General features: G+C 36.3%; 1 protein-coding gene across 4 annotated transcripts in view; it reads left to right on the top strand.

Annotated features, from left to right (window-relative positions):
• Nucleotides 1–27103, top strand: part of LOC135685810 (unconventional myosin-IXb) — a 61410-nt gene that overhangs the window by 31445 nt on the left and 2862 nt on the right. For 3 of the 4 annotated variants that reach the window (XM_065201885.2, XM_065201886.2, XM_065201884.2), the window contains 18 exons: nt 17799–17921; nt 18880–19029; nt 19644–19807; nt 20018–20065; nt 20721–21071; nt 21689–21870; nt 22097–22579; nt 22715–22821; nt 23516–23632; nt 24094–24245; nt 24401–24431; nt 24635–24694; nt 25180–25279; nt 25547–25635; nt 25860–25950; nt 26152–26232; nt 26468–26596; nt 26957–27062. In XM_065201885.2, the coding sequence (XP_065057957.2) occupies nt 17799–17921; nt 18880–19029; nt 19644–19807; nt 20018–20065; nt 20721–21071; nt 21689–21870; nt 22097–22579; nt 22715–22821; nt 23516–23632; nt 24094–24245; nt 24401–24431; nt 24635–24694; nt 25180–25279; nt 25547–25635; nt 25860–25950; nt 26152–26232; nt 26468–26596; nt 26957–27062 (2564 nt within the window). The remainder of the gene's footprint in view (nt 1–17798; nt 17922–18879; nt 19030–19643; nt 19808–20017; nt 20066–20720; nt 21072–21688; nt 21871–22096; nt 22580–22714; nt 22822–23515; nt 23633–24093; nt 24246–24400; nt 24432–24634; nt 24695–25179; nt 25280–25546; nt 25636–25859; nt 25951–26151; nt 26233–26467; nt 26597–26956; nt 27063–27103) is intronic. The other variant, XM_065201887.2, reaches the window with a different exon arrangement.

The following is a 27103-nucleotide window of genomic DNA, read 5'->3' as shown; positions in this document are numbered from 1 at the left end:
GCTTCTCCCAATAAAATATTAGCCATACGGTGTAAAAGCCAATGCTACTGCCATTATATGTAGGCACATTTTGAAATGCTTCAACTTTTATCTGGTAAATACTTTGGCAATTCAAAGTTGTCTTTCTGGTTTTTTAAATGATCAACTTCTTTGGCTAGGTATAACGTAGCTTATTTTGTGTGACAAAAGCTCAGTCTTTTTGACGCTGTACTATTGAACCTTGCCATGGATAAGGATCTCTCATGTTGTGAGGTGACTAGGTATTTGAATGGTTAGATAAATCAAATGATCTTTCGTGCGATTAAACGGTGCAGATTACGATTAATAGATTAATGGATACTCGAAAAATGAAAAATTCATTGTTTTGTTTGGATGATTAGGTGATCAAGTGTGATTGGTTTAATGATCGAGTGATCAGGTATGATACGCTAATGCTCGAATCTTTTCAGAATGATTGCTTCGCCGAGTCTTTGTTTCTTAGGATAGATTTGTTCGTTCTCAGCTGGCACCGATTGCTTTAAAGACGACAAATCTATTTGATTAACCTCAAATTTCTATTCAAAACATGCATTCCTTGTGATTATAATTGATTAATCTATTTTATTTAAATTTCATGATCTTGATCCCAGCAAAGACTTTTGGTTAAGCAAAGAAAACTCAAATCTTTCAGTTAATCCTGTCTTTGCTTTGGCTTCTCAATATACTTTTCCACAAAAGGTTATTAACGTCATGATATAAGAAGCATAAAAACACTTGAAGCTTAAATACGTCATATCAAGCTAAAGATAGTGGTTATAATTTAATTTTATAATGTATTAATTTGATCTTCAAACAATGCAGGTTCTTCTTACCATAAAAGGACCTGAGTCCGAAAAGTTTGGCCAGAATGCTTGACTCGTCTCTTTTTATGTCAATATGCTTTCATTTTAAATATGTATCGTGTTTCATGTTAAAAAGTTACCTGAGCCTGTGAAAACTTTGGTATTCAGCCTGAAAACTTTGGTATTCAGCCTGAAAACTTTGGTATTCAGCCTGAAAACTTTGGTATTCAGCCTGAAAACTTTGGTATTCAGCCTGAAAACTTTGGTATTCAGCCTGAAAACTTTGGTATTCAGCCTGAAAACTTTGGTATTCAGCCTGAAAACTTTGGTATTCAGCCTGAAAACTGCATTTGCGTTCATTGGATTTTATTGCTGGGATTCGCAAATTAACCTGACAACTTCAATATAAACAAATTTTAATTATTTGGCTGCAAAGATCTTCTTACAATGCGCTGTTTGATATTTTGTTTTACTCAACAAATTTTAAGAGACGCAACGGCTGTGTTAGATACGTAGCCTAGCAGATTTTCTAGTCTCATGATAGACATACTTGGATTTTCTGTGTTTATTCAAAGATTAAAGTATGATTTTTTATTTCTGGTTTCATATTGCTGTTTCGCATTTCCTTTTTCATTACTTCGAACACACACTAGGCTTTATCGGACAGTCATAGGATTTTGCCCAAGTACAAGGGCTGTCTGGGTTTTTGTCCCCAATCTTCTGAGGCTTTTTCCTTCTTGGGTAGTGTCACCCTGAATGAGTATAATTTCTTCAAATTACTGTGAAAAATAAGAGATTGGGACTAAACAGCGACCAAAAAAAACCGGGAAATCGTCTACTTACGCCATTTTTATTAGGCAGAAGAAAATTTTCTTTCAATAACTTGATCGATGAAAGAAATTTTGTATTGGAAAATTGGAATGTTCTCCTTACTGTTTTCTTTGTTTAGTTTTTTAAGAACAAATATATCTGCATACATAGCAAATTCAAGCACGTTTTTCCCATGGAGGATAGGGTAATTTGAATAAAAAGCGAATTTTTTGATGTTGCCAAAGGGAGACATGAAATAAAATTTCCTGATTTGGCCATAGTTAGCCTGACTGGGCTTGATATGCCTAAAAATATTTATTTCTCATATATCTTTTACTTAAAAGGTTTCAGAACAGTTTTTGTGCATAAGAACTACAACTGTCCGGCTAAAATGTTGCACATCATACACAAGTATAATAAACATTATCTTTCTTTTGTTAACAAAAATTGGGAAGTGCATACATACCGCTGATTGGGAAACAAATCAATTTTTGCTCAGACCTTGACATGCGACGATGTTCTGAAGCTTTTCCAAGTGTGTATTTGTTCTCTTTCAAATCTTCCGTATGCCAATGCTATTTTGGCATTGTTGGCGCGGCTCGGCACGAAATAGACTTGCAGTCCGAAGACAAAGTAACAAATGCAATTCTTTTCTCAAAACCTTAAAGAAACTTCTTACCAGATCTTCTAAACATGAATTGTTCAAAACGTGTTTTCTTCCGTAAAAGAGTTGGTCAGTGAAAGTGTATGTGACCACTGTTACCCTCTGGCACCCAGTGTAGCCCCCTAATTTCTCTTCAAGCGAACTAACATCTCACACTTAGAAGCAAAAACTTTTCGAACAATTCATGTTCAGAAGATCTGGTAAGAACTTTCTTTCAAGTTTTGAGATTTAAATAGCATTTGCATACAAAGATTTAAAAGTGAACAATAACATAAAGCCTTCGTAGAGGTCCTCACACATACAGACGACTTACCCAGTCAGGGCGACACCTGGCATTTAGGCGGACAAAACAGCCAAGCAGTATCGCAGCTTGTTAGATGTTCAAAGTTTTTTAAAATCAGTTAATTGCTTGATGTCTTTGGAAATAAGGAACTTAAGACAGTTGAAAATAAATATTCGCACTGAAAAGCCTAGAATCATGGCTGTTACATGCTCACCGACCCTGGAAAAGGCTAATGAAAGCATGTACTGAAGTGCCACACCCCAATCCCGCCTTTTTCCAAGATTTCTGAAAAAGGTTTCTTAAGATCGAGGAACTCGTCTGGTGGAATTAATCAACGCTTTTTTGGACTAGGTGTAAAAATGCAACATGGCTATTTACACTTGAATATCCAATAATGAACTTTTATACTTCAGTAAAATGTTATCTTTGATTCGTAAGAAAACGAACCATCGTTATCAAAGTCTGAAGCATATATATATAACATTTGAAAACTTTCAAAGGCATTGTATCTTATTTCATCTGGTTAACCCACGAAAAAAATTTCGTAGACAGTCGAGCAGTTGCTGAAAGATGGATTGACAATGGATATAGATATAAATAACGAAAAATGGTCTTGATGCCCAATTATGGAGACACTTAAGCATTGTCGCAATGAGGATATGTTGAATCATATTTTTATCGCCAAACAAGAGAATCCCTCCTGATACTCACTGCTAACCTTATTTGCACAATATTTGGTCCTGTTCCAAAACCTTGTCTGCTTGCACATACTTTAGCCTTGAAATTCATCTCATGTTTATTCATGTACTTCACATAGTTAGCAGTTTCGCCATCGTCTATCTTTTCTGGATATGTCTCAGTTGAAGTCTATAACTGCTAGGTCAGTACCAGTGATACATTCTGAGTGACTTTTAGAGTATACTTTGGTTGAAAGTTACAAAACTGAGCGTATTTGATTAATCAGTGAATATCTAGGAGTTTCTAGTGAAATCCCAAGGTTTACATGTTAGCTAAAGCTGGCTAGATTGATACGAAATGTGGTTGCTTTGTGTGCTTTCAAATCTCCCATTTTGTATCAAGTAACGTAGATTCAAAAACTTTATTTAGCTCAAGTTTATATGTTGTTGTAATTATCAGTTCATTTCTTCCCTCCCAGTTAATTTAAGAAAATTCTTGATAACAGCAATTTATTGATCCTTGAGGAAATCTGCTGTGTTACCTTTGGGCTCTCTTCTTCAAATAAGATAATTTGAAATTCCTGTAGAGAATTTGCGAACTTTGTCATTCGATTGAAGTTTACTTTGTTCAAAGTAGTTTACCAGGAAGCTAGTTTAGTATAGTTATTCTTTTAAGGTTTATCCATGACATCTCCCTTATTCACAGCTGCTTTGATCTTTTGTTTTGTCTCTTTGAATATCCTTCACTTTTCAAAACATATTCAATTTGGAATGCTTATAGCAAGTTGCTCTCATTTTCAACTCATTTTCATATAATTTATTGTCTGGCAGAGCTAGTTTTTCATTTAAATGAATCAACAATGTTTGGCAACTTAAGATTTTGCAGCTTGGGAACTAGATTTTTTTTCTGTGAAACTTAACGCAATATTTCAGAAATATTCAAAGGTTTGTTCTGTATACAAGTCCCGGATGCGGACTTCATAGAAAAATCAGTGTCCGATTCTTTGCAGTGGTTTTTCAACTGCCTTCTTAACTTCTCTATTAAGTTCAAAATTTTGTTTGATTATGATGAGTCTGTATGCATTCATGTATACATCAGTTGAGTAGATAGATCATTAACGAATGATGGAAAGTAGAAGCAAATGAATATGATTGAAATAACGCTGTGATAGAACATTCATAGAATCGACGCCTAGTTTGTTTTCAGTGCTCGTTTTCAATTCAGCCTTCTATTCAATCTTTCTTAAATCCATAGAAATAGATTATACATTTGAATTGGATTGGTATTTTATTTTTGAGGGTTTGCTTTTAATGGAGACCTTGAGACGCAGTGCTAGCCAACAAATGCGAGGAATTTGAGCGAGGTCCTCCCTCTTGACGCAATGCGGTAGAGAACCCAACGCCAGTGCCGGTAATTTCTCAGTTGGCAATTAGATACCAGACATAAGGGTTGTGAGTGGAATGCAACTGGACGAATTCATATTAATTATGAGCAAGATTTAAAGGTCCATTCCTCGACGTTTCTTTCATCTCCAGCTTATTACCATCTTTGTTAAGGATAAAGATAAGGATACCTAACAGAACCTAATTTATTTTACTTCCGATTTTGTCACAAGCTTTGTTACTACCTTGATCCAAGCTTGTTACTTCAGGCTCCTATCTTGATCACATATGGAATGTAGACAGAGATTTTCTATGATAATAATCTTCTCGTAAATTCTGGGTACATTTTCAAATTTTGGCGGCAGAACTACAAAGACGACATGCGTGCATCTGCCATACACTTCAGACTTCTACTCGTATAATGCATCTCCATAACTATGATTATATTCATCAATTCACCAAGAATCGTTTTTTATTGATACTGGTTTATTCCAGGCAGAGGAGAAAATTTCATCAATTCGAGTTGACTTCACTGTATTTTAGACAATGTTCTGGTTTTCCAGAATGAAGTTTATGCAAATCCATATGAATGGTTTTTACAAAATAGCGAGCAAACGATTTCACTTGACGATACACGTGGATTCCTGCACTCTAATTTTTTGATATTTTATAATAAAATCGTCACCATTTGGCGCGAACTGTTGTTCTAAACATTCTCGAACCCAATCCCCCTGGCCTCCGACGAAGGGGAGCCGAGAGCCATGGCAGATCTTTTGTTTTGGGTATAAAATTTTCCCTTGCCCTCGATTTTCCAACCTGTGTCGGAGCTCATGCTAGTTATGTTTTGTCAAATTATGTTGAGTTTGAGAAAAAATGGTTTGTGTTTGATGTCTACTTTACGGGATTGAATAAAAAATACGCAAAACACGACAATCATGTCAAAAACTATGCAGATTTCTTTGACCAACACGTTGCCCTCTCAATCTCGGAACTGCATCATTAAATCCGTCGTCACGTCACGCTTGCGCTTGGAGAACCTTGAAGCTGGTTTCCACTTGAGCGAAAGCTTTAGCAAATTCGTCAGCGATCGGCCTTTGTTTACGTTTTCAATCTTCACACGAGACCTTTATCTCGAAGAAAAGGTCAAATTCGTTATTAGTCGGTTCCTTCACGAAACTAATTCGTGCAGTTCAGAAATTATCAGAAATGTATTGTCAGACTTTGATTTTAGGGGCAAGGGTGGCACTTGCTTCCAAACGCAATAACTCATTTTTCATGTTCTGTGACAACGTAATTTGCAATTTTTCTTATTTTAGAAACGATATTCACCTTCATATGTTAATCATTGCATCCTGAATCTAACATACACTTAAGTTTTTTGGCCCATTTCACCCAAATTCTACCTTTTAGCTAGGCCCAAACATATTATAATTTATTTTTCACAAGTTTTCATTTAAGGCACTATGTCCAACCGTTCAGAGTATACTATAGGCCCTGCAGCGCGATTTTGATCGAAAAAACATTGAGAATTAGCCGATTGGATACGTAACAATTGATTTATTGTGTGTAGTCTAACCAATAGGAAATTTAAATGGCCAGCCAAATGCGTCGGGGCATAGTCACTGATCTATGAAAAAGACTGGATCGAGCTTCTAATTATGACCAGAGTGTCGCCATCCGAAAAGAGGGCCCTAGAACAGCCCATGCGAGGAGACGTCCTTCTCTGTCACCCCTAACAATGTTTTCAGCTGCTCTGGCCTTGTTCTTTTTCAGCAATCACACACAAGCATTGCAGCTCTCGCGTATCCATATCGTTGAAATATTGGTTTTGAGGAATGGCTTCCCGCTATTGTTTGGGGCCCTCTTCCTTTTGGAATTGAACGGGCTTCAAACTTTGGTGTTTCAAGACAATAGGAAGCTCGATCCAGTCTTTTTATAGATCAGTGGGCATAGTACCTTTATATTTTAATGTTAAGAAATTAGCTTTTATAAGCATGGTACACTAAAGAATTACAAAGCAAGAACTTAAGTCACGCCGCACCGAGTGGCAATTCAAAATGTTTAATTTGATCCTCCGTCAATACTATCGAATAACAATTGTTTCTCTACCTCCTTGAACCTACACCGGCATGTAGTTTGTACCATTGTCTCTTATGCTTGAGCTCCAATTTACCTTTGTCTAAAACTTCTTCAACCTCCATAAGAGCGCGTGCCATATAGTTACGTTTGTCATTCTCACGAGTACCGCTTGTCATTCTCAAAATGCCATGAACATTGCTATGTCACATATTTGTCTTAAAGCAGTCCATGGTCTTCGGTCTACCCTTTCAAGAACTTTTGATTTCTGTAAAGACTTTGCTAACAAGGAATCGCACTTTTGATTTTCATTAGACAGACTTACAAAACTTCCTTATTTTTAGCGCCCGGTTCTATATCGGGCAAATAACACCAATACTGTCGTATTAACTCATCTTAAAGCGCAGCCTCTCAGTTTTCATCAATGAACATTCCAAGGTCGCGTGTTCCATTCATGGAATTCTACTATCATTTTACTCACATTGCGCACAGGCATGCAAGTCGGAACTGAAACCAGCAAAAGAGCAAGTTGAACAGCAATTATAGTAAATTTGCATTATCGACTTTCCTTGTTACATAAGTTTGTGCTAAACATTGCAACCCTGCCTTGTAAAAACATACGCCAGATCACTCCTGTTTCGATTAAGTTTTAGGCCTAGCACTAAAACATCCATAGCAGTTCTACCCTGCACAGTTATAGTTATGTTTCTATTCTGAATTGATATTGCTTATTTTTGCTTCTTTTTTGCTCATAAGAGAAGAATTAGTTTTGTTGATCATTTTATCGATACTTGTTCTTTTCTATTTTAAACAATTAGCATAAGTATGGTTTTTATCTAGCCTTCGATCTTTCTTTTTTCTTTTTCTTGCATCATAGCGTATGTACATCAAAGTCATTTATCACTGCAGATGAGCTTTAAGTTTCAATGACCGGGAAAGGCTTATTCGTAAGAACACTTTCACTTATTCGCCTCCCCGACAACCAGGTCACCCAAATATTACTTGCTAGTTTTTGATGTTGTTGTGATGGCGAGGAAACGAGGAAACAATTGATCTGTTGGTAACTGGTCCTTGACTTCTAACCCCTTGTTCTTTTTCTGCTGGGTCAAAGGAATCGTTTAGTTTAGGATGGTATTCCATGGAACAGTTATGTTTTACCAGCAGCAGTTCAGAACTAACAGCTCTTTACACTTCTACTTAAATTTACGTAATGCCCCTCTCCTTTACGACATTTACGTAATTTACGTAATGCCCCTCTCCCCACACACTGCAAAATTGTTTTGAAATAAACAGCTGCACATGAGATTTTTTTTTAAATAGTTGAAAAGAACTGTCCCTTTTTTTTGTAACGCTTGTCACATTTTGAACTATCCCAGTATGGAGAATGGTCTGTTGTACCACCACACCCTTCGCTTACACCACCAAACGATAGTCATGTCCCTTAGCAACAGTCTCTCGGTTTTAAGAAGGAGCTCCTGGGTCAAAATAACTGTTAATGGCAGAATTCAGTAATTTTCTGCTACTTCTTCAATGAGTATTAGCCGCTGAAGATTCAACAATGAGTACCTACGTACTCACCACTTTTGGGTAAATACCCCTGGCGTTTATTCAACATTTAACGACTTGCCAGTCTTATTACGTACACCGACCTATGAAAGGTGATTCATACACTTTCTACGTTTCAGTAAGCATGAAAAGACTTTTGCTTTAGATTGTGTGTCCACATGTGACCATAAAACGTGACTTGTTAGCAAATAGAAACATACCGCCAATGAACAACAAAATGGCCCAAATATCTAACCATGCCCATACTTAATTTCTATTTCAGCTGGCTAAAATCTTGGGTGAAAGTAGATGGGACCTTGGGTGCGAACGATAGGCCTGCTGCGAGGGGGGGGCAGAGGGCAGATTTCCTCAGGCCCCTTGATAGTTGCCCCAAAAAGTTAGATACCAAGATCTTGGGAATTAACATCTAGACCTATGTGGCATTCCTTAAAGCAAAAGCCTTGAAACCCCAGGAAAAAAGAAGGTGAGCACGCCTCACTCCCTTCTTTTTCCGCTGCTTTCTATTGTCCGCCAACCACCCCCTCTCCCGTTCAAAAAAAAGTATTCTTGCTCTGAAGTGCCTCGTGGGATCTCCCTAAATAAAGCTCTTCATCAAAATACAGTATCATCGCGCAAAACCCTAGCAGACGTTTTTACTGCAAAGCCGTTTATCTACAGTAGATCATCTGAAAAGGAATCTGGAGACGCGCCGTCGTTGTTCAGCACGTGACCAAAACAGATGGAAATGTTTATGATGTGTTACGTAAGCAACACTTTAAGGAATTTCTCCTTCATTTCAAAAATTGCAAACAGGGACTTAACAGTTTTTCTCGCGTGCCTTTTCGTTGTTTATAATATGCCAGGAATGCAAACTGTATACCGTTAAAAGTAAGGCAAAATGCCAAAATTTACAACTTGATGTAAGCGTAAAGTCTTCGCACAAAGCAACCAAAACAAGATCATCAGAAAAAAATGGCATTCTCAAAACTTTTTTAAATGCAAAAGATATCAATACGCAAAATATATATAAGATATCGAAAGATTTTGCCTACCTTGCAGATGAAATATATTCATAGCACGATGCCGCATTCACCAAGGGGGCAATTTTGTTACAACTGAAGATCCCTATAAATCCTTTTGTTCTGGTAAAAACCATGCGGGTTATTTGTAAGAGTGAATTACCTCCTACTCGGCATTCGTTATTCGCCCATTAGATGTCATAAGCCAGTTCAATAACGGTCTCATTTTCTCCAGGCCATTTTTAGTATATTGCGAAAAGAATATAAGATTTGGCATCCAAACTGTACACTGTTTCAAGTTCCTATTTTTTACACTATTTTACGCGGTTTCTAACACGCGATTCTAACACGCGGATTCTAACACGCAGATTTTTCCACTGCAATTATTTGAGATCCCACTGCATTCTCCACGGCTATTTTGCAGCGTAAGGAACCAGTCAAGAATAAAGCCCTTATAAAAGTTTCGCATTCATGATCTAATTCTTGATGCTAACTTTTCGTTTTGCCAGGGTATCTCGGAGACAAAGGGATAATATCCTTTGCAAAATGACAATCGCACAATTGATCGCAACAATTGTTGTCTAAATTAGTCTTTTTATTTTGGATCTAGTGTTACTGAGAAAATTGTTTGTGTTGCTGAAACTAGACTGGAATCTCTTCTTTTTTATTTCCCTCTTTTAAAATGCAGTAACACTAGATCTTTTGCATTGGAAAGTTGCTAAATGATGTCTGGGCCCCCTACCAAAAGTTTCCCTGGGGGGGGGGGGCTATAGCACCCAAGCCCCAAGTAGCTGGTGCCTATGAAAAAAGTAATAGCTGTTATATCATATCACTAACACAAAAAAGTGACTTATTCAAAACTGCATTTTAAATGCATAATCCAATTTAAAACGTTTCAAAGTATTTTTGAAAAGTTTATAGACCGAGGCCAATTGTCAAGGTTGCGCATTTCTTCCCTATTTGCCACTTCCTTATATGGATATGACTTTTATGGTGGGTGGTAAGCAACTGTTCGGGTGAACTTGGGCGGATGATAATTGTCTCCCACATCAGTAGTGTCATCAGAATTGTTTTCGAAACAACTCTGAATCGAGCTGGCTAACTTACCTGTAAAACCGCGAGAATGACAAGTATTTTCAAATCTTTTGGCCTTTTACATTTCCAAGTCAAGGACCTGGATGAAAACAATGATGTAATACATTTTATCCCAAACAGTCATTTTAAGCAGTTCATTAAATTAATTCTTGTTTTCCTGAATTCATTATATATTAATCTCTTCTCGTCTCCCATTAATCCCTTCTCCCGGTAAGTTATCATAGTATTCTGATCTGCAATTTTTTATAATAATCAACTTTTTACAAAAACCAATGTTTAAACAGCTCTTAAGTCTCATTTTTCTCTTAAGAGAAAAAAGCGTTAACAACTGTTCTAGTAAAAGAAAGGTTCCAAGATTCACAACCACTTATTAACTTTTATAACTTTATAAATCAGTGATTAACAAACACCTTTTAAAAGAAAGGAAAGAAAAAATAGCAAATCTTAAGTTTTAAGAAAGCAAAATGGTTGTGGGTTGAGGGTGACTAGTACTCGGTTTCTTTATTTTGAAATCTTATGGGTCTTTTTACAGGCGGTTTCTTATGACAATTAGGTGTATTTGATAAAGATATAATCCATTGATCTTTTTTCAGTATATAAGATGAATTGTTATGGCTTATTATATTTATATATTTTATAATTTGTACATATACTGATCATCTGTGCGATATGTGATTGCATTTCAAGCATTTATTTCTCCATAATTCGAGTATGTATTTGGTTGTACTTTTGTGCCAGAAGTGGCCTACCACTGGATACAATGCAATCAAACCAATGGACTAGTGGTTGCTATTTTCAATCAGACCGCTTTAATAATGAAAAGTAACTTGAATTGAGTTGTCACCTTAAACTGGTGGAAACTTGAGGATATCGTTAATGGAGACCTACTGTTTGTTTAAAGTGACAACGCGCTTAAAAATCTCAAAAAATTAATGATTTTTGTTTTGAATGTGTACCAGCTCGTCACAAAATGACATTTCATTAAAAACCTGCCAGTTATCTCTTGCTAGTGCAGCTTCTTCATAAAATAAAAGGAAGTATTTTGTACATTTAAGTATTCAGTTGTTGAATTGTTAAATTTATGATTGGTTAAAATGAGCCTCAATATAGTGCCTTGAGTTGTATTTACCAACTCAAAAGAAAGTGAGAAATTTATTGGAACAGATGCAAGTTTTAAAGTGAAAATGAGGCCCCTGATTTTATGACAAGTGCGCTGATTTTATGCTAAAACCAACATTAATTTTGGGACATTAGATTTTTCGCTAAATCACTGTTCCATTTTTAAAACGTGACCCTTTCTGAGACGGGCTTGTATTATCGATGGTATTCTGTATTCAATTAAATACTAAAACTGTAATATATTAGTTTGTTCATGAATGTTTCAGAAATAGTCAGAAATAGTCTATAACGTGGTTATCAATGTTTCAGAAAAAAATTTCCAAACGTTTCTGGAATTCAAAACTACAAATCCATCTGCAAATTTGTATGCCTTTTTAGTCAATAATGTTTGGAAAAGGCCCTTTTACTACCAAGCTAGCAAAATTTGTTTGTTATCCATACGCATTTTGTTAAGAAATGTTAGAAAGTATCATGGCAACAGTGAGAAGAACAAAATAGTTTCGACAAAGGCCCTTTGCTTGTTCATTTTACGTCAGCAACTCATCCTTCTTCTTCCGCGTGGCACCCTCGCCTTATTGTACTACTGCTAAACTCGACATTCCCATCCTCCAAACAGTTCTGTACTAAACATCATGAAAAATGTTTTCGTTTTACTCAGAATTATTCTGATCTTGCATAGCCTTATTATCTTCTCTTCAAATTATGTGTACTCTAGCATGTCGATTTCGAGACACGACGCAGCCAGAAACATCTTTGGTTAGAATACGGTCCCGTGTTCTTAGAACGAATCCCCACGCACTCGAATGTTGCTTCAAACATCTTTTACGTTTAGCAAAAACACGTGTTAAAAGTGCTGTTCAGTCCCCATCTTGTTTTTATTGTTCTACCCATTCCGCAAAACTTGTAGTAAGGTTTCAAAAAAGCTGCTAGGATATTTTTAACCACGTAATCGCTTGTTGCCCATTTTTAGTGCTCCTCTCACATTTCTGACATTAATCTTTTCTGATTTCTTTTCTTTTTTGACCTCTCGTGTCATATAATTGTCTTCGAATAATTGTTTTCTTCCCTTTAACCATTATGTAAGCAAGAATTCAACAATGCAGTCTAAAATATCGGCAGAAGTATCAATTTTTTGCCCTCAAATGCCAGATGTCAAGAAGGTTCTCCTCTCCTTGCTACTAGGAGTGTATCGAGGTCTTCTCGTTCCACTACATCTCACTATAAAGCTTGCTCTTTTTAGGGGGTTACAAGCCACGAAATAACTTCAAGCTATGTTTCTTTTTATCAAGCTACGTCTGATTTTTTAAAGCTCTTTCCTTAGAATATGTAATTTGCTCCAATGACAAAGTAACATTATCGAAGAATTTGGTTGCAAACTGTACCGTACCAAAAATTTGAAGATTTTTTAAGCTGAGGCAAACTACGCACAGAGCATGAAATTGCAGCTTCCCCTTTCTGTAGATACTATAGATGTGTATAGTCTGACGCCTTGTTTTCCCTCAACCACTCAGAAGACAAATCGTTGGCGATTTGCAAGTCATTACGTGCCACCAGAAGATCACATGATACTTCTTTCATGTCTGCTATATCGCTTTTCTCCAGCGCTTGCTGACGTCAAACCAGGCTTTTCCGTGCCATTTTTTGTTCCATGTTTTATCACCTTGGCCGAGTGGTGTTTCCAGAAGAATTCTGTGAATTCAAAGGGATTTGTTTGCGCTTTCGATTTCTGGCACATAAATAGAGAGCTGCTCGTGCATGCGCCTCAGTTTATGGTGAATCGATGTAGATGGTGGCTACCGTAGCAGACTTCAGCAGTCAATCGTATCTTTTGCAAGACGTTCACATCACAGGAAGGGTAAGAGGTCATCACCAGCAGGCTTATTTTGGTTAAGTCTCGTGTTTTTGGTCAGTGCTAAGTTAAATACGTTTTTCATCTGTGCATCCCTCAACAATGGTGATTGCTTGGGCTGGCACAACAAGGGTTGATTACTACAGCACTGCTGTTGTTCTTATCAAGAGCTTGTATGAGATTGGCAGAAAGGTTAGATTTTATTAGTTGCCTTTTTAGTATTTTAGTTGCATATGTTTGTGGGTATTGGTAAAGCAGAAAATACTATTGAATTCTGCAAATATTCACAACGTTAGAAGAGCGAAAATCTACTGCAAAGTTTATATCCACCAAGAAGCGAAAGAATTCATGATGTCTCTTAAAGAACTTGTGGTATCTCTTAATATGCAAATCTCTTTTGCAGATTCAATCTGTAGCTCTCTGTTATGCAATCTTTGGTGAATTATTTCGTTGCAGTAGCTAGGTGTCTTGTTTTAGGATGCTTTAGATTCATGAGTTATGGGAGACATCTTGCCTTAGGCTGAAGTAAACTTTGGATTATTCAGTGGTTGTTTTCAATCTGTGTTGGCACTATCTTATTAATGGTGTCAAATCACTTTTCTTTTAATGGTAGATATTCTTTTAATTGTTGATTTTAATAATCGTTTACTTTCCTCTCCTTGGCTTTGAGCTTCAAACTTAAAGCTATTTAGCAACCAACCTCGGAACGTTATTATCAGAGCCTTTACCAAGAAAAAAGAGAAACAACGATTAAACAAATGCATTCCAAAGTCTTACTTATGACTTGTTTTCTGACACCGGCCGATGTCACAAATTTTATATTCACTTTTACATCATAAACCTCCTGTTTGTGCAGTTCCCGGCCGCATCTGCACTTTTGACTGGAAATCATGAACCTGAGAATTGTCCATCTAAATTTCACAACGTTTTATTTAATGAAATTAAATTGTCTTGTCGTAATTGTGTCTGTCGTGAACCGTACTGTGAATTTCCTACCCTTTTACCTTTGAAAACATCTTTCTCTCTGCAATCGGCTTTTAAACCAACAGCATATTAAGATTTCGCTACAACGTATAAAGTTTACTACATTAAAGTTGTTGAACTCTGCTTGGTCAAGCTGTGTAAATTTATTGACGATATCCTTCCTTGTTTATGTTAAAAAGAAAGGGTGATGTGGAAGATGTATGGCGTTGTTCTGTTTGGGGATAGTCATTTGTATTTGTGTCAATTATTGAACCAAACAGCGTAGTTTTAAAGAGCGCAGCTTAGAATTCGTCGTTGCAGTTATACTTCGCGACAGGAGACTCCACTCCTTAAAAGTATCAGAAATTTCTTGGTTGAAGAAAAATTCTTTAAAAGTGAGAGCCCTGCAGGAGAGACACTCGCCTAAAATGCTGTCCTCACTGCCGAACTTTGATTGGCATCTTGAATAACGCATGCGCTGTGTTCTTTCTTTGCTGACGCAACTCGCCACGAAACTGTTTGATGGTGGCCATCTTTCAAAGACTCATTGCTAACAATGAACCATTGCGCTATGCAAGCATCCCATAATGCATTTTTAGACTGTCTGAAATCAATTTTGGTTAATCCGTAGAAGTTTACTGCCATTGTTTGGACCGTCGCCACGCTCGCAAAGGCCTATTGTTAGCAATGAGTCTTTAAGAAGATCTTTGGAAGCTTCAAACTTTCAGAATTCAACTTAAATTAAAAATTTAACTTAAATTGAAAATTTCTTCAATATATTACTTGAGCTGGTTGATCCTACCAAAAAAGTGAAATACTACAATGTCCTACCAGAAACTGGATGACATCACTTAACTTTTAAAGATGGCGTGTATTTAGCTATAAGCCAATTTATCGTTTCCATAAACATATGTTTCTCTTATCAGAGACGAATCGAAGATACTTGTCGATACTGTGCTGTAAAACATTATTTAATGTAACTTAAGGACTATTGTGAAACTAATTGGAAATTAATATCACAGCTGAAACTAATAACATGAATATACTTCAATTGATTAATCGACATTTCAATTTCCAATCAGAGAAAGTAAGCAATCAAATTGTGCTTTTGATTGAAAACATGATATTTTTCTGTACAAAATTAACAGAACTGTTTTTAGTCAAAAATATGTTTATACATGATATCCAAAAGTTGCTGTAAATGAAAGTGGTGTTATTCGTTTGGATACCACCAATCTCATTATGTAGGATCCAGACTCTTTCCACTTTGAATGTCTCGCCACTTTGACGTGTTTCCGCCCCTACTAGTGCCCAGATCTCTTTCTGGTTAGTTTCCCAGAAATGATTCCGTAGGCTTTGGTACAAGTCAATGAAATGCTTGCTAAGTGCTAAAACTATTAGCCTCTGAATCGTGATAAATTTGGTTCTTGTCTAGTAAGAACTTGTTTTTCATCATAAACTTAACTAGGGTTCTGCAAGTTTCTTTCAAGATCCCAGTTCCAACTTTCCGAACGGGGCAAAAGCTTGGGTCTTTTGTATCCTAGCAAAGTAGGAGTTTCTGTATCCAAACAATGTTGTTTTGCTGTTTTCAAATTTGAAGTTTAAGCCAAGACTAGGGCTACAAATAACAAATATTTTTGACGAAATATGACCTCTAGTGGCTCTAACTTTCAATGCTAACAATTAGACGTTTCAAAATCACTGATGGCAAGAGAAAAACTGCTTTAAGGAGTGAGAGAGCCTATTTTAGAAAATTGGTTTCGCCTCTTTTGATAATTTAGGGGACCTTCTACAGCCCGATAACTTGCGCCTCTGACCAAAGCGCATGCGTCACCCTGTCGCGTACAAACCCTGAATATAACCCTAGGTTGGCACACTCAAAAGTTGACTTTTAAGATAGGTACCAGAAATACGCCATTTGGTATGCAGCCATTTTTAAATCAAAGTGATCCGAAAAGCAAACATTTTTACATTAAGTTTGTTTGAATGGAGAGCAATATAGTAATTCTTAATTGAAAAGTAAACAAATGAAAGTAGTTGAAAAGTTTCCAAATTCTTAAACATGTCTCTCTTGTCACTGTTACTTGTTTCGCTTGTTATTGCCAAGGTGATCAAAGACAGCTCTATGGTGGAACTATGTAGCAATAGAGTCGTGTTCTAAAATGGGACAAGGCTTTGCCATTTACATTCTTCAGCGAACTAATAAACATTTCTCAAGAACTTTCGATGATTGTATTATTATGGCACTATGTCAAACTCATATCGAGATTGGTTTCATAGTTTGAATAGTTTGTGCAAGCATGAGTGCGTGCATTGCAGAAAGCAAAATGTTTAAACATAGATCGAGTGTATTACCCTTCATCAAGATACTTGAATTAATCCTTCTTTCGCGACGTCTATTCAAATTTTCTATGACCACATCTCCACATCTACGTCATCGCTATTCCTGAACTGTTTTTATTTCTCCCCGAATGAGAAAAGATCATTTTTCTCGATTTAAATGGGTTAGGATCCCCTAAGCGATCGGTCAGAGTTCGAAGCTGACGCATGGACCAATATTTTGATACCGCCTCTTATTCATTACCTCTTTTATAAACCTGATGATAGAAATGTTTCAGACTCGACAAAAGATGACTCTGGGATTAAAGGCAATCTGTCTCGTTGTGGATTGGTTAACGAGAACAAAAGCTGGAACAATTGCCTAAAAACGATTCCAGCGCTCCGCCATATTTTTTACAATGCGATAAATTAACGGGGGACTGGAAACAATAAAAAATCCCTTTGTTCTTATAATCAATCAACGTCGTGACAGATTGCCTTTAATCAGATACGCTTCTTTCGTCAAATTCATCTCTTCAAACTTCAGTGTAGCAGCAGCCTTCTCTAAACATCAATTTTGTATTCACAAAAATTGTTTAGAAAATGTTGGAAAATAAGTAAAAAGCAATTAAGGATGAGTTCTAAAGGCGTATCTAAAATCTTGTCAACCATCGAGTCTCCTGTGTCTGCTTCCCGTTTGATATTTGCAGAACTTATCAAGCTCATTTTTTCTTTGTCTTTCTAATTGCACAATTTTGTCATTTTTGTAATTTCTTTAATTTTGTAATTATATAAATTTGTAATCTTGTAATTTGTCATGGAAATTTGAACACAATATAACACAATACAATGCAATAAAATACAATACAATGCAATGCAATATTATGCAATAGAATGCAATACAAAAAATACAAAAATACAAACATCTTATGGTTTTCCAAGATAAATGATTGTGTGTAAAACTGCAAATCTTGCATTTTGAAACGTTTCTAACCAAATCATAATTCAATGAGTGGGATACCAAACATTGTAAGAAATCATTCTCGGAATTGTGTTTTGGATCTTTTCTATTTAATTTTATTTAAGCATGAGAGAGAGTTTCGTACATCGCAAGTGGAAGCAATCTCCGAGGACTCGTTTTCATTGGTTACCAACTACCCTTTCCTTTTTTGCAGGATTTTGTAAAGCAGTATCGAAACCTCCTTCCAAAAGGGGATCTTACTTCAAACGATGAAGTGCCCCTTTGCCTCCAAAGTCTTGGTTTGGACCCAAATCACTACCAAGTGGGCAAAAACAAGGTAACCTAGACGATTTTTATGATATGTTGTTTTAAACTGTAGCATAGCGATTTTTGATTGTTCATATGCTTTGGTGTTTCTAGGGTATGGAAATGACTGTAAGGGGAGCATAAAAGTTTAGTTTATTGTTAGAAAACATCTTTCAATCAGCAAGGAGCGCTTTTTATTCAAGTCGGGAAAGCCCATCTCTTCCTTTTTGGTACGTGAAGGAAGATCTGTAAAATCATAGAATTGCATCACAACGAGCACTATCTAAAAGTATCATCCCTTCTATAGCATTTTTTTATGGAGTTTAGACACAATCGACCGACTCAAGACGATCATTGCATACTTTCTTACCAGATGGCACGTGATCTTGTTCGTGTTAAGAAGCTGTAAAATGGCCTTGGCTTTCTAAATACTGATTTCTAATTGCTGGCTAAGTGTTTGATCTCTATTTGCGCATAATTTTGGAATGATTTCACTTACTTCTAACGTGAAGACACCAGAAATAGAACATATGGTTTTTCGTCATGATTTGATTGATAAGTTTAATCTAACAAATAGCCCTCCAACTGATTATCAGTTAGGCCGCGAAGTTGGCACTCGATTTTCCCCGACCATATTCTGAATTCATCAGAGGACTTGGATATCATCTTGTTTTTTGCACATTCTCATCGAAAATAGCTGTGTATGTAGCCGAGAGCAGTCTTGAATTAGTGCATCAAAACGACTGCTAATATCATACAAGGTCATTAACAGGATTTTTTACAATAAATGAATAACGCCTCTATCTTTTAAATACATTAGCTTAGAGAATTTCCCTTGTTCAATTGTTTCTAAATTCTGTACAAACTCTTATTAAAACTCTGCTCTTAATGCTTCGCCTTGGTTGCAGAGCACTGACGTATGCTCACCCCTGGTCTAGCCTCCTTTTTTCTCTCTCAATCAATAGGCTTATCATTTTCTCTGCTCTTAGGTTTTTATGAGGGAGAGCCAGTACAAAATTCTCCGTGAAAAGCTACAAAGCAAACTGGACCATGCTGCAAGAACTATTCAACGATGGGTTCGGGCAAAACTGGATAGAAAGAGATTTTTACAGATTAAGAAAGCAGCCATTACAATTCAGGTACGTTTATTATCATGTGTTTTTGCATGAAGTTTCTTTCGTGCCAGCAAAGTGTACAGTACGAAAGGAAAGGACTTTGTTGCAATTTTCCCTATACTTTACTTCCATGCAAGAAACTTTCGTGATAAGAGAAATGAATCGTCTTCTAACCCTTAACAAATATGTTTGTTTTCGGATGTCTTCAAGTATTTGGCGAATTCCCTGTAATATGAAACACCCTCTAGTTTGTTTTCTCGCTATTTCACGAACACTTGAGGAATTCACTCGAAGTAGCTTCCTGTAAACACTTTGACAAACAGGAACCCGTGACTATGACGTCATACAGCCAACCAGTACTTATGATTCTCTACCACAGATAATTTCTAATGTTCTTATCACAGTTCTTTAAACAAATAGCAAAACGCATGTAACAAGGCATCAAGGTAGCAATAGTTTTCCTCTGATTTTATTTACAAATACTTAAGGGGAACATGTATAATGTGAATACGAAACCATTATGAGAAATAGTTTACGGACATTCCTCCTGATTTTGTCACATTGGCGTGTAAGTTTGTGTAATTCGCTTATTGTAATCCCCAGTTTTCTATTTTTACCACTTTGTCTTTTCTGTGTAGGCCAAGTGGCGTTCCTATGTTGTCAGCAAAAAGCTACTGGCCCTGCAAAGAAGGCTAGCTGTCAAACGCATCGAAGAAGCATGGCTGGCGTACTTGGGAACGAGAAAGATGCGAAGCATCAAAACAATTCAGGCAAACTGGAGGGGATATCTGGCACGAAAGAAGTAGGTCACACAAGATGTCATTTCGTTGACTCCTCAATTCCTTTCCGTCCTGCTCGTCTTTTCCTCTGCAGTTAAAAGTTCATTGTTTAGATATTTCTTCATCTTAGCACCAAGGAATGTCAAATCTTGATTCGCTTGTGGATCAGGATCGCTTTATAATTTCCCGTGCTTGTTAGATGGTTTTTTACTTGAATTTCAATGTTTCTTAAGGTTCAAAAGTTTGGAGAAAGAGATAAGCAGGTCCAAGGAGGAGACAAGGTTTGTTTTAAAACTGTATGCAAAGCTATCATTGCTTGTAATTTATTCCTGCACATGTTGTAATGTATTATAATTCTATATTGGTGCTATTTGTCCGTTCGCATGCTTAAGACAAGCAATGACAAGATGCACGAGATCACTTAGAAGGAGCACTAGTTGAAGTGTGGCCTAATCGAGTATTGTTTACTAAAGGTTATAGGTTAATGGATAATTTAAAGCTTATCAAAAAGCTGTTAAGAATGTTTTTATTAAAGTACCAATCTGAATGCAAATGTAAACTAAATTTAATGTGATAAATTGATGCCTAACCAAAAGAATTTTGATGAGCCTTGTCAGGATTATTCCTTGTTAACGGGCAAATATTTGACAACAACTGAACAGTATTGCACAAGAAAATGAAGTGGTTTAAAATTGTCAATTTTTTGTAAGATTAAAGATTGTTAATCTTTAGTAGTTTAACATATTAAGAAACAATTAAAAAGCAATTAATATAATTTTTAAGTGCAAATGATCTATAAACATTGCTATGTTGACATGTACTTTTAAAGTAATTGATAAATGAATTGTAAACATGTAAAACTGATTCTAAGTCAATCTAAGTACATACTTATTATAAACTAACTCGTAAATTCACTTATAAACTTGAATGTTACAGTCAGAGTGACACATCCTTCGATTCAACATGGCATTCAAGTAAGGCCTCTTGTTTACACTGCACATGCCCTCTCCTGACGCGGAGGAGAAAGAAATTCAAAGTCATCGTTGATGTCGTTCGGCATAGCTCTTTTAGCTCGAAGTACGTCAAGCGAAACAGCTCGTTTCGAAGCGATTCGTTTCGAATCAGTAATGACAAATCAAAGCTTTGTCCTAAAACTGTCGATATAATGCGAAGCAGCTCGTTACGAAGTCAGGCCGAAATTAATCGGAGAAGGCGAATGGATATCGTAAAGAATGACTCCTTTCGACTCTGGAACGAAGTCGCTAAAAAGAGAAAAATCTTCAAGAAGTAAGATTGGTCATATCCTGATTGTTTCGCCTTTACGCTTAAAAACTAAACCAAAATTCAAGCTCATATTTTTGCCTTGATAATGATTTGAGTTCAAGTCACAACTTTCCTTTTCCTTCCAGTGAATCTTTTTTCAAATTTGTTTTAAAAAATTAAAGTTTTGTTTCCATGAAATATTAAGTTACAAATTTGATCTGTTTGTCAGTTTGCCTTAAGAGTTGAATTTTAGATAAAATGGTAGATGTTTTAATGGTAAAACTGGGGGTATCATAAAGCTGAATTGCAGTAAAAAATTAAAAAAACCTTATTTGATTGAATAAACACGAACTGAGCTTTAATAATCTCGAATAAACACAGGTAAACCTGAGTTTGGTGATAAGTTTAATAAAAAGCATTGTTTAGCTCTTTCTTAAACATTTATGCATTGCTATAAGACTCGTAAGCAAGTTATGTATTTGGGTTTTGTATCACTGTTGATTGAAGAACTACTTTGCCAAGAGTTGGGCTCTTATAAAAGATTAATTTTTCGTAAGCTCCATGGCTGACTCATTTGTATTGAAACAAGCTCTGCTACTTCACCTAGAAAGTTCTTTTAACCATTTGCTTGATTATTGCAGGAAAAAGGCGGAAGAAAAAGCTCAAGAGAAGAGAGAAGAAGAGCTGGCAAAGGTTAGCAAAGAGGAACGAGAAGAAACCAAAAACAGGGCCGGTAGCCTGCCGTCAATCGAAACGAGAAACGATATCCGGAATTTAGAAATACCTGAACCGGTTGCATTGAAAAATAAAGCTTTGTCTACAGGTTAGTTGAGCATTTATGATGCTAAAGGTGGAAACTAAAGAGGTAGCTTACACCATTTAGTCAATTTTTTTCCCGTTATGAAATTCTCCAGTCTCAAAATCTGGATTTTCACGGAAACTTTAAAGCTGTTTTTATCATAATGCTCTTTCTCTGTTCAGCATATACTTGCAGGATTATATGACAAACAAGCGGACTATTTTACCGATATTTTCATTTTTAATTGCAGGAAATTTGGGCTTTGCTCGAGACTCTCATCTATATGAAAGTTTAATGGATGTACAAGAAAAGTTAAACGTTATCACTGGTGATGGGTTTGTCTCTCCATCACCAAGATCAAGTGGAATTTACGACGAAATTGATGAACTTCCAACGAAGGAAAGAACAATGTCCACTGAATCGACTGGCTCAAACTCATCCTTAGGAAAAAAACGTTCACGTGATCGTGCCAACAAAGAAGCTGTGAAGTCAAATGTGGAGCGTAGACGGTCGTTTTTCCGGGAGAAACAGACAATTACAGCAAAGTCTTCGTTAGGCCCAGTGACATCTGTTGGTTTTGCCATTGTGCCACCCCGTGATTCGGTATCAGAGAGGCCGGACTATAAAGATTCACTACCTGTAAACGAGAATAAAAGCTCTTTGCTGAAAATGGTACGAAATCTGACCAACAGAAACAAGACTATTAAGCGGGGCACACAACCGAAGCCAAGAAGTAAGTTGAATATGTGATTGTCATCAAGAACACTCAATGACGGGTTGATTTTGTAGTCCTATGTATTTTATTAATAGAAAAAAGTATTGATAGATAATAATTTATGATTATTTCTTTCTGTTTACTTTGCTATAGCACAAAGTCCCATGTCCTCCGGTGGCAAAGAATGGAAACCAACCAAAGAGTTTGTGGTCGATGGTGATGCTGATTTGAAAGCATTCAACGATTTTCTCTTCAAAAGGGTATGTGTGCTTCTTGTGGATAGCTGTAAATTCATTGATATGTAATATAAACTATAATTCCTTTGCAGTGGGCATCATTCAGTAACATAAAAAACGTCTTTGTATTGCTTAAGGGAACAAGACACGATATGAAAATAACCGAAAGAACTGTTGGTATCACACTTTCAACCACTCAATGGTCGATTAGCTCATATCTATCCAACATATCAACAATCTCCACTTTAAATTTTGGTTCATTGACGATTTCATGAAGGCTTCAGTATTTGTTGTGAAAAAATCAGTTTTTAAATATCTTAGCATTTCACACCAAACTGACACTGCATGATTAAAGGAAGAAGCTGAACAATATAACATACTGGTTCTTATGCAATCTTTTGATACATTTTTGTACTAGAGAGTGTATAAAAAACATCCAAAAACAATCATCAATTCTCTTTGTTATATGTATTTTTGTTGCTTTGGTATTATTTGTACTGTAAAGTAAGAGAAAAGCAAACTCGAGTTTATTGTTGCCATGGAAGGAAATTATAACTAACTTGAGAATGCTGCAATTAAATCGAGCCCTCTTAATTGTATTCCCGTTGCTATGGCAACTTCCTGAACCAAACACACTTTTGTAATTTGTAATAACTGTGTCAGCAGTGGAATTGGTGATATTCCTTGTATTTTGAAAATGGTTCTTCTTTGTTTCTAGATAGCCGATATGGATCCTATGCACAAGGGAGATGACACCGTAGCTGTTGTCATGTTCAAAAAGGCTTTAAGCCAGTTCCACTCCAATCTTCTTAAAACCTATGCAGTCGTTAAAAATGTGAGTTGACCAACTCCTTTTGCATAGACATGATTCGGAGCTAGAGTTCACACAGCTATTTTTTCTCAAATTAATGCAGGAACTCTATGTACAAATTATGTGACCATAGCTAAGCGATTGATAAACATACAATTTCGTTAACTGTCATGGGCAAGTGCATTGTATAATCGAGCTAAGGACATGTTGTCAACGCTGTAGCTTAACGGGAAGAGGAGTGGTTCCAACCAATACCCTGAACTTCTTCTAATAATAATAATAATAATAATCATAATAATAACAGCTACATTTCGAGCTATAAACTTTCTTTTAAGTGAAGGCAACACATGTGCTTTTCTTTCGAAACAGTTCTGTTTGGATCTAAGCCATCAAACCAGTGATGCATTCTTCCAATATGTAGTATGTGATTAATATTTTTAAATACGTCGCTTGATTCTCGATTGAAATACTTCCGTTTGTTGCAGAGAGATCAAACCATTCACCTTCGGTACGAGGAAATGTCAGCCTCGTTTGCAAATGTCCTTGAGCTTGAAGCCGAGAAATCGAAAGAGAAACTGCCAAAGGACCTTGGCATGAACCTATTTGGGAGCATTGTGGATGATTTTGTGAAGCACAAGTAAGCCTCAGTTATTTCTTTTGTTAATTCAGTTATTCAGTTTTTTACCAACCTACTATCCCAGTCTTTGCTTATTTTCATGTGAAAGATTAATTACTTTAATAGTATTACTGTTTTTGGCTTGCTGTAGTTTAAGTAATTTGTGTTTTTTCTAGTTCCAGTGCAAATTCAAGTAAAAAAGACAAGGTGAGTGTAAAATTTCATCTTGATTCTAATTTTATTCGCTGCATTTTGTCGTAGTTTATTGTTAACTACTCGTTGTAAACTTCTACCTGCTAATTGATAGCTGTTTAAGCGACTTTGAACCTGCTCTTAGTGCCAATTCTAGATAATTTAATTTTACAGGTTTTTCTGCTCGTTCATTAACTTTAATAATTTTGATAACTTAGACTTGGCGTCGAACTGGAGGAGGAAAGAAGCACGCAAAGCATCATCATGAAGAGTTTACAGTAAGTTTTGTTTAAGCTTTTCATTAGGTATTGATAATTCTGAGCATAACAGCATGGTAAAGCCTTTTTATAGTGCTTTTGAAAATAGATATAAACAAGAAAAAATGCAACGTTTTATGCCATTCCTGGCAGGAATAGACTTGCCGTCATCTGGTCCTGACAACACTTCAAAAGTTACTCATCAATATAATATATAAATGATTTGAAGAAAGTAACTTTGAGCATTGTGTGTACTTTGGCACAATCCCATTGTGACCACGCTAGGCGTTTTTGTGACGTTATGTACTGGTAAAACCCGTTCTAGGTTGGTTATAATTTACAGGTTTACTTTGGGACCTGCAGTGATCTTCAACAGGAGCAGTTGATATCAGGACATTGTCATTGTTAGTAACCTCAGATGTTCCCATCCTCACTGTCTCTATAGGGTGCTCTTTTATAAATTTCACATCCAGCGAAATTAAATATTTTCTGTTCTCTCCATTAAGATCCTCAACGGCCACAAATACTATTTGGCCAGCTTCAGCATCGTTACGTTCTGTGAATACTGCAACTCTTATATTTGGGACAGAGGACTTGTGTGTCAAGGTAGATACTTTTTGCTTCGATTATTAAGCTGACGTTCTTATCTTTCTTCACACTCGTACACAAAGCTATAGGAGTACACCTAGACAGCATTTATTATATATTGCTGATGCGTTAAATTTTGGCTTCACCATAATATTAACATTCAGTATTTTTTATTCCTCTTCCTCCTCATTTGCTTGCTTGAGCTGCCAGTTTCTTTGCCTAGTATGTAATTATTGCAAACGCTTCTCATAACCCCACTCATCCTCTTCTCTGTTCCAATTCAAGGTTGCAAGTTCACTTGCCACAAAAAGTGCTCGAGCAGATACAACACTCCTTGTCGTGGTAAATCACCAGATAATGGTGTCCCAAAATCGGTAAGTGTTGTTTCCTAACTGACTTCAGAAATAGGGACGTTTCATTTTTTATGTGAAAAACGCTTTTCTATAGTTGCCTCATTTGCCAATATTGTTATATATATTTCTGATGTTCCCAAGTCGTAGAAAGATTCATGTAAATTGGGAACCTTTTTCTCTTCTTTATTTTTCTTAAAAGCTTAATCAGACTGCCATTTCACCCACAATGTTTTATTATTTACTAGATTTTTGGTGCCAAACTGTCGGAAATTTCCGGGGATGAAAACCCAATTCCAAAAGCTGTAGAAGATTTGATGCAAGAAATTGAGAAAAACGGTAAGGAGAATGATTTATAGTCATTTGAAGCAGATATTTTGATGAATTCCCCTATTATTTGTGTCCAGAAGAGTCTTAAAGCAGTGCTCGAAACTTCAACTCCTGATCAAAACTGAATTTCACGGGCATGTTGTTAAATGCATTATTTTAAATAAGAACTCCTTCTTACAAATCATAGCTGACTGAAGATATTTTTTCAAGGTTTATATACTGAAGGAATTTACCGAAAACCTGGCCTCCAAACACATGTCAAGTCACTAAAGAACGCTATCTCACCTCCAGGTAAGCCAGTCACAATTTATCCTCATTATTTACAACCTGCCCAGATAACAAATATATCAATGGCTTGTTTTCCCTTTAATCATAACGTTCATGGTCAGCGCTTCTCAAGTTTCGAATCCTCTCTTCTATATAGTTCATAAAAATCCTTCTATTATGAAAATTGTATATGATACCAGTGGTGTATCTCTTAATGAAATCAACGTCTTAACTGATCATTTTATCAATTACCTTTCAGATTACTCAACCGTTAATTTTGATCAATACCGGGTACATGTGATTGCATCTGTTCTGAAGCTTTTCTTCCGTCAGCTGGCTGAACCGCTCGTACCCAGTGAATTCTATGATGACTTCATTAGAGCAACAGGTAAGATATTCTCACATAACTCAACTGACGATCTTTGTTGCAGGGGCAAAAAGGACCTCATTAATTTCAGTCAAACACTAAAACCTTTCTTGACTTTCTTGAGCTTGGACTTCATTTGTTTCAGCAATTGTTGGCATCTTTGAAATTGGATCCTTGAAGTTGGACAATTTTTCTTTCTAGTTAACCTATGAAAGGAACTTCCTCTTACATTATTATCAATATTAAAGAATCAATAAAAGCTGAATCAGTTGATAAGTTAAAAATGCTATTCTCGTTTATTAAAAAAATAGTCAAATTTAATTTCGAAAACATATTCTACTGTCTGCTGGTAACCAGTTGTATTTTTTTCATCATAATCAGAACTTCCAAGTGAAACAGAAATCCAGACACGCCTTTGTGACGTCATCTTCAGGTTTCCAAAGCCGAACCAGGACCTCATAACAAGGCTCATTTTCCATCTCGCACAGTATGTTCTTTATTTTCACCTGTTTGTTTTTAGATTCTTTG

Source organism: Rhopilema esculentum, chromosome 15 (genome assembly GCF_057945365.1).
Source record: "Rhopilema esculentum isolate cy_ngs chromosome 15, ASM5794536v1, whole genome shotgun sequence".
NCBI classification, from domain to species: domain Eukaryota; kingdom Metazoa; phylum Cnidaria; class Scyphozoa; order Rhizostomeae; family Rhizostomatidae; genus Rhopilema; species Rhopilema esculentum.
The sequence above is the reverse complement of the archived record's forward strand: the minus strand, read 5'-3'. Positions and strand labels throughout refer to the sequence as shown.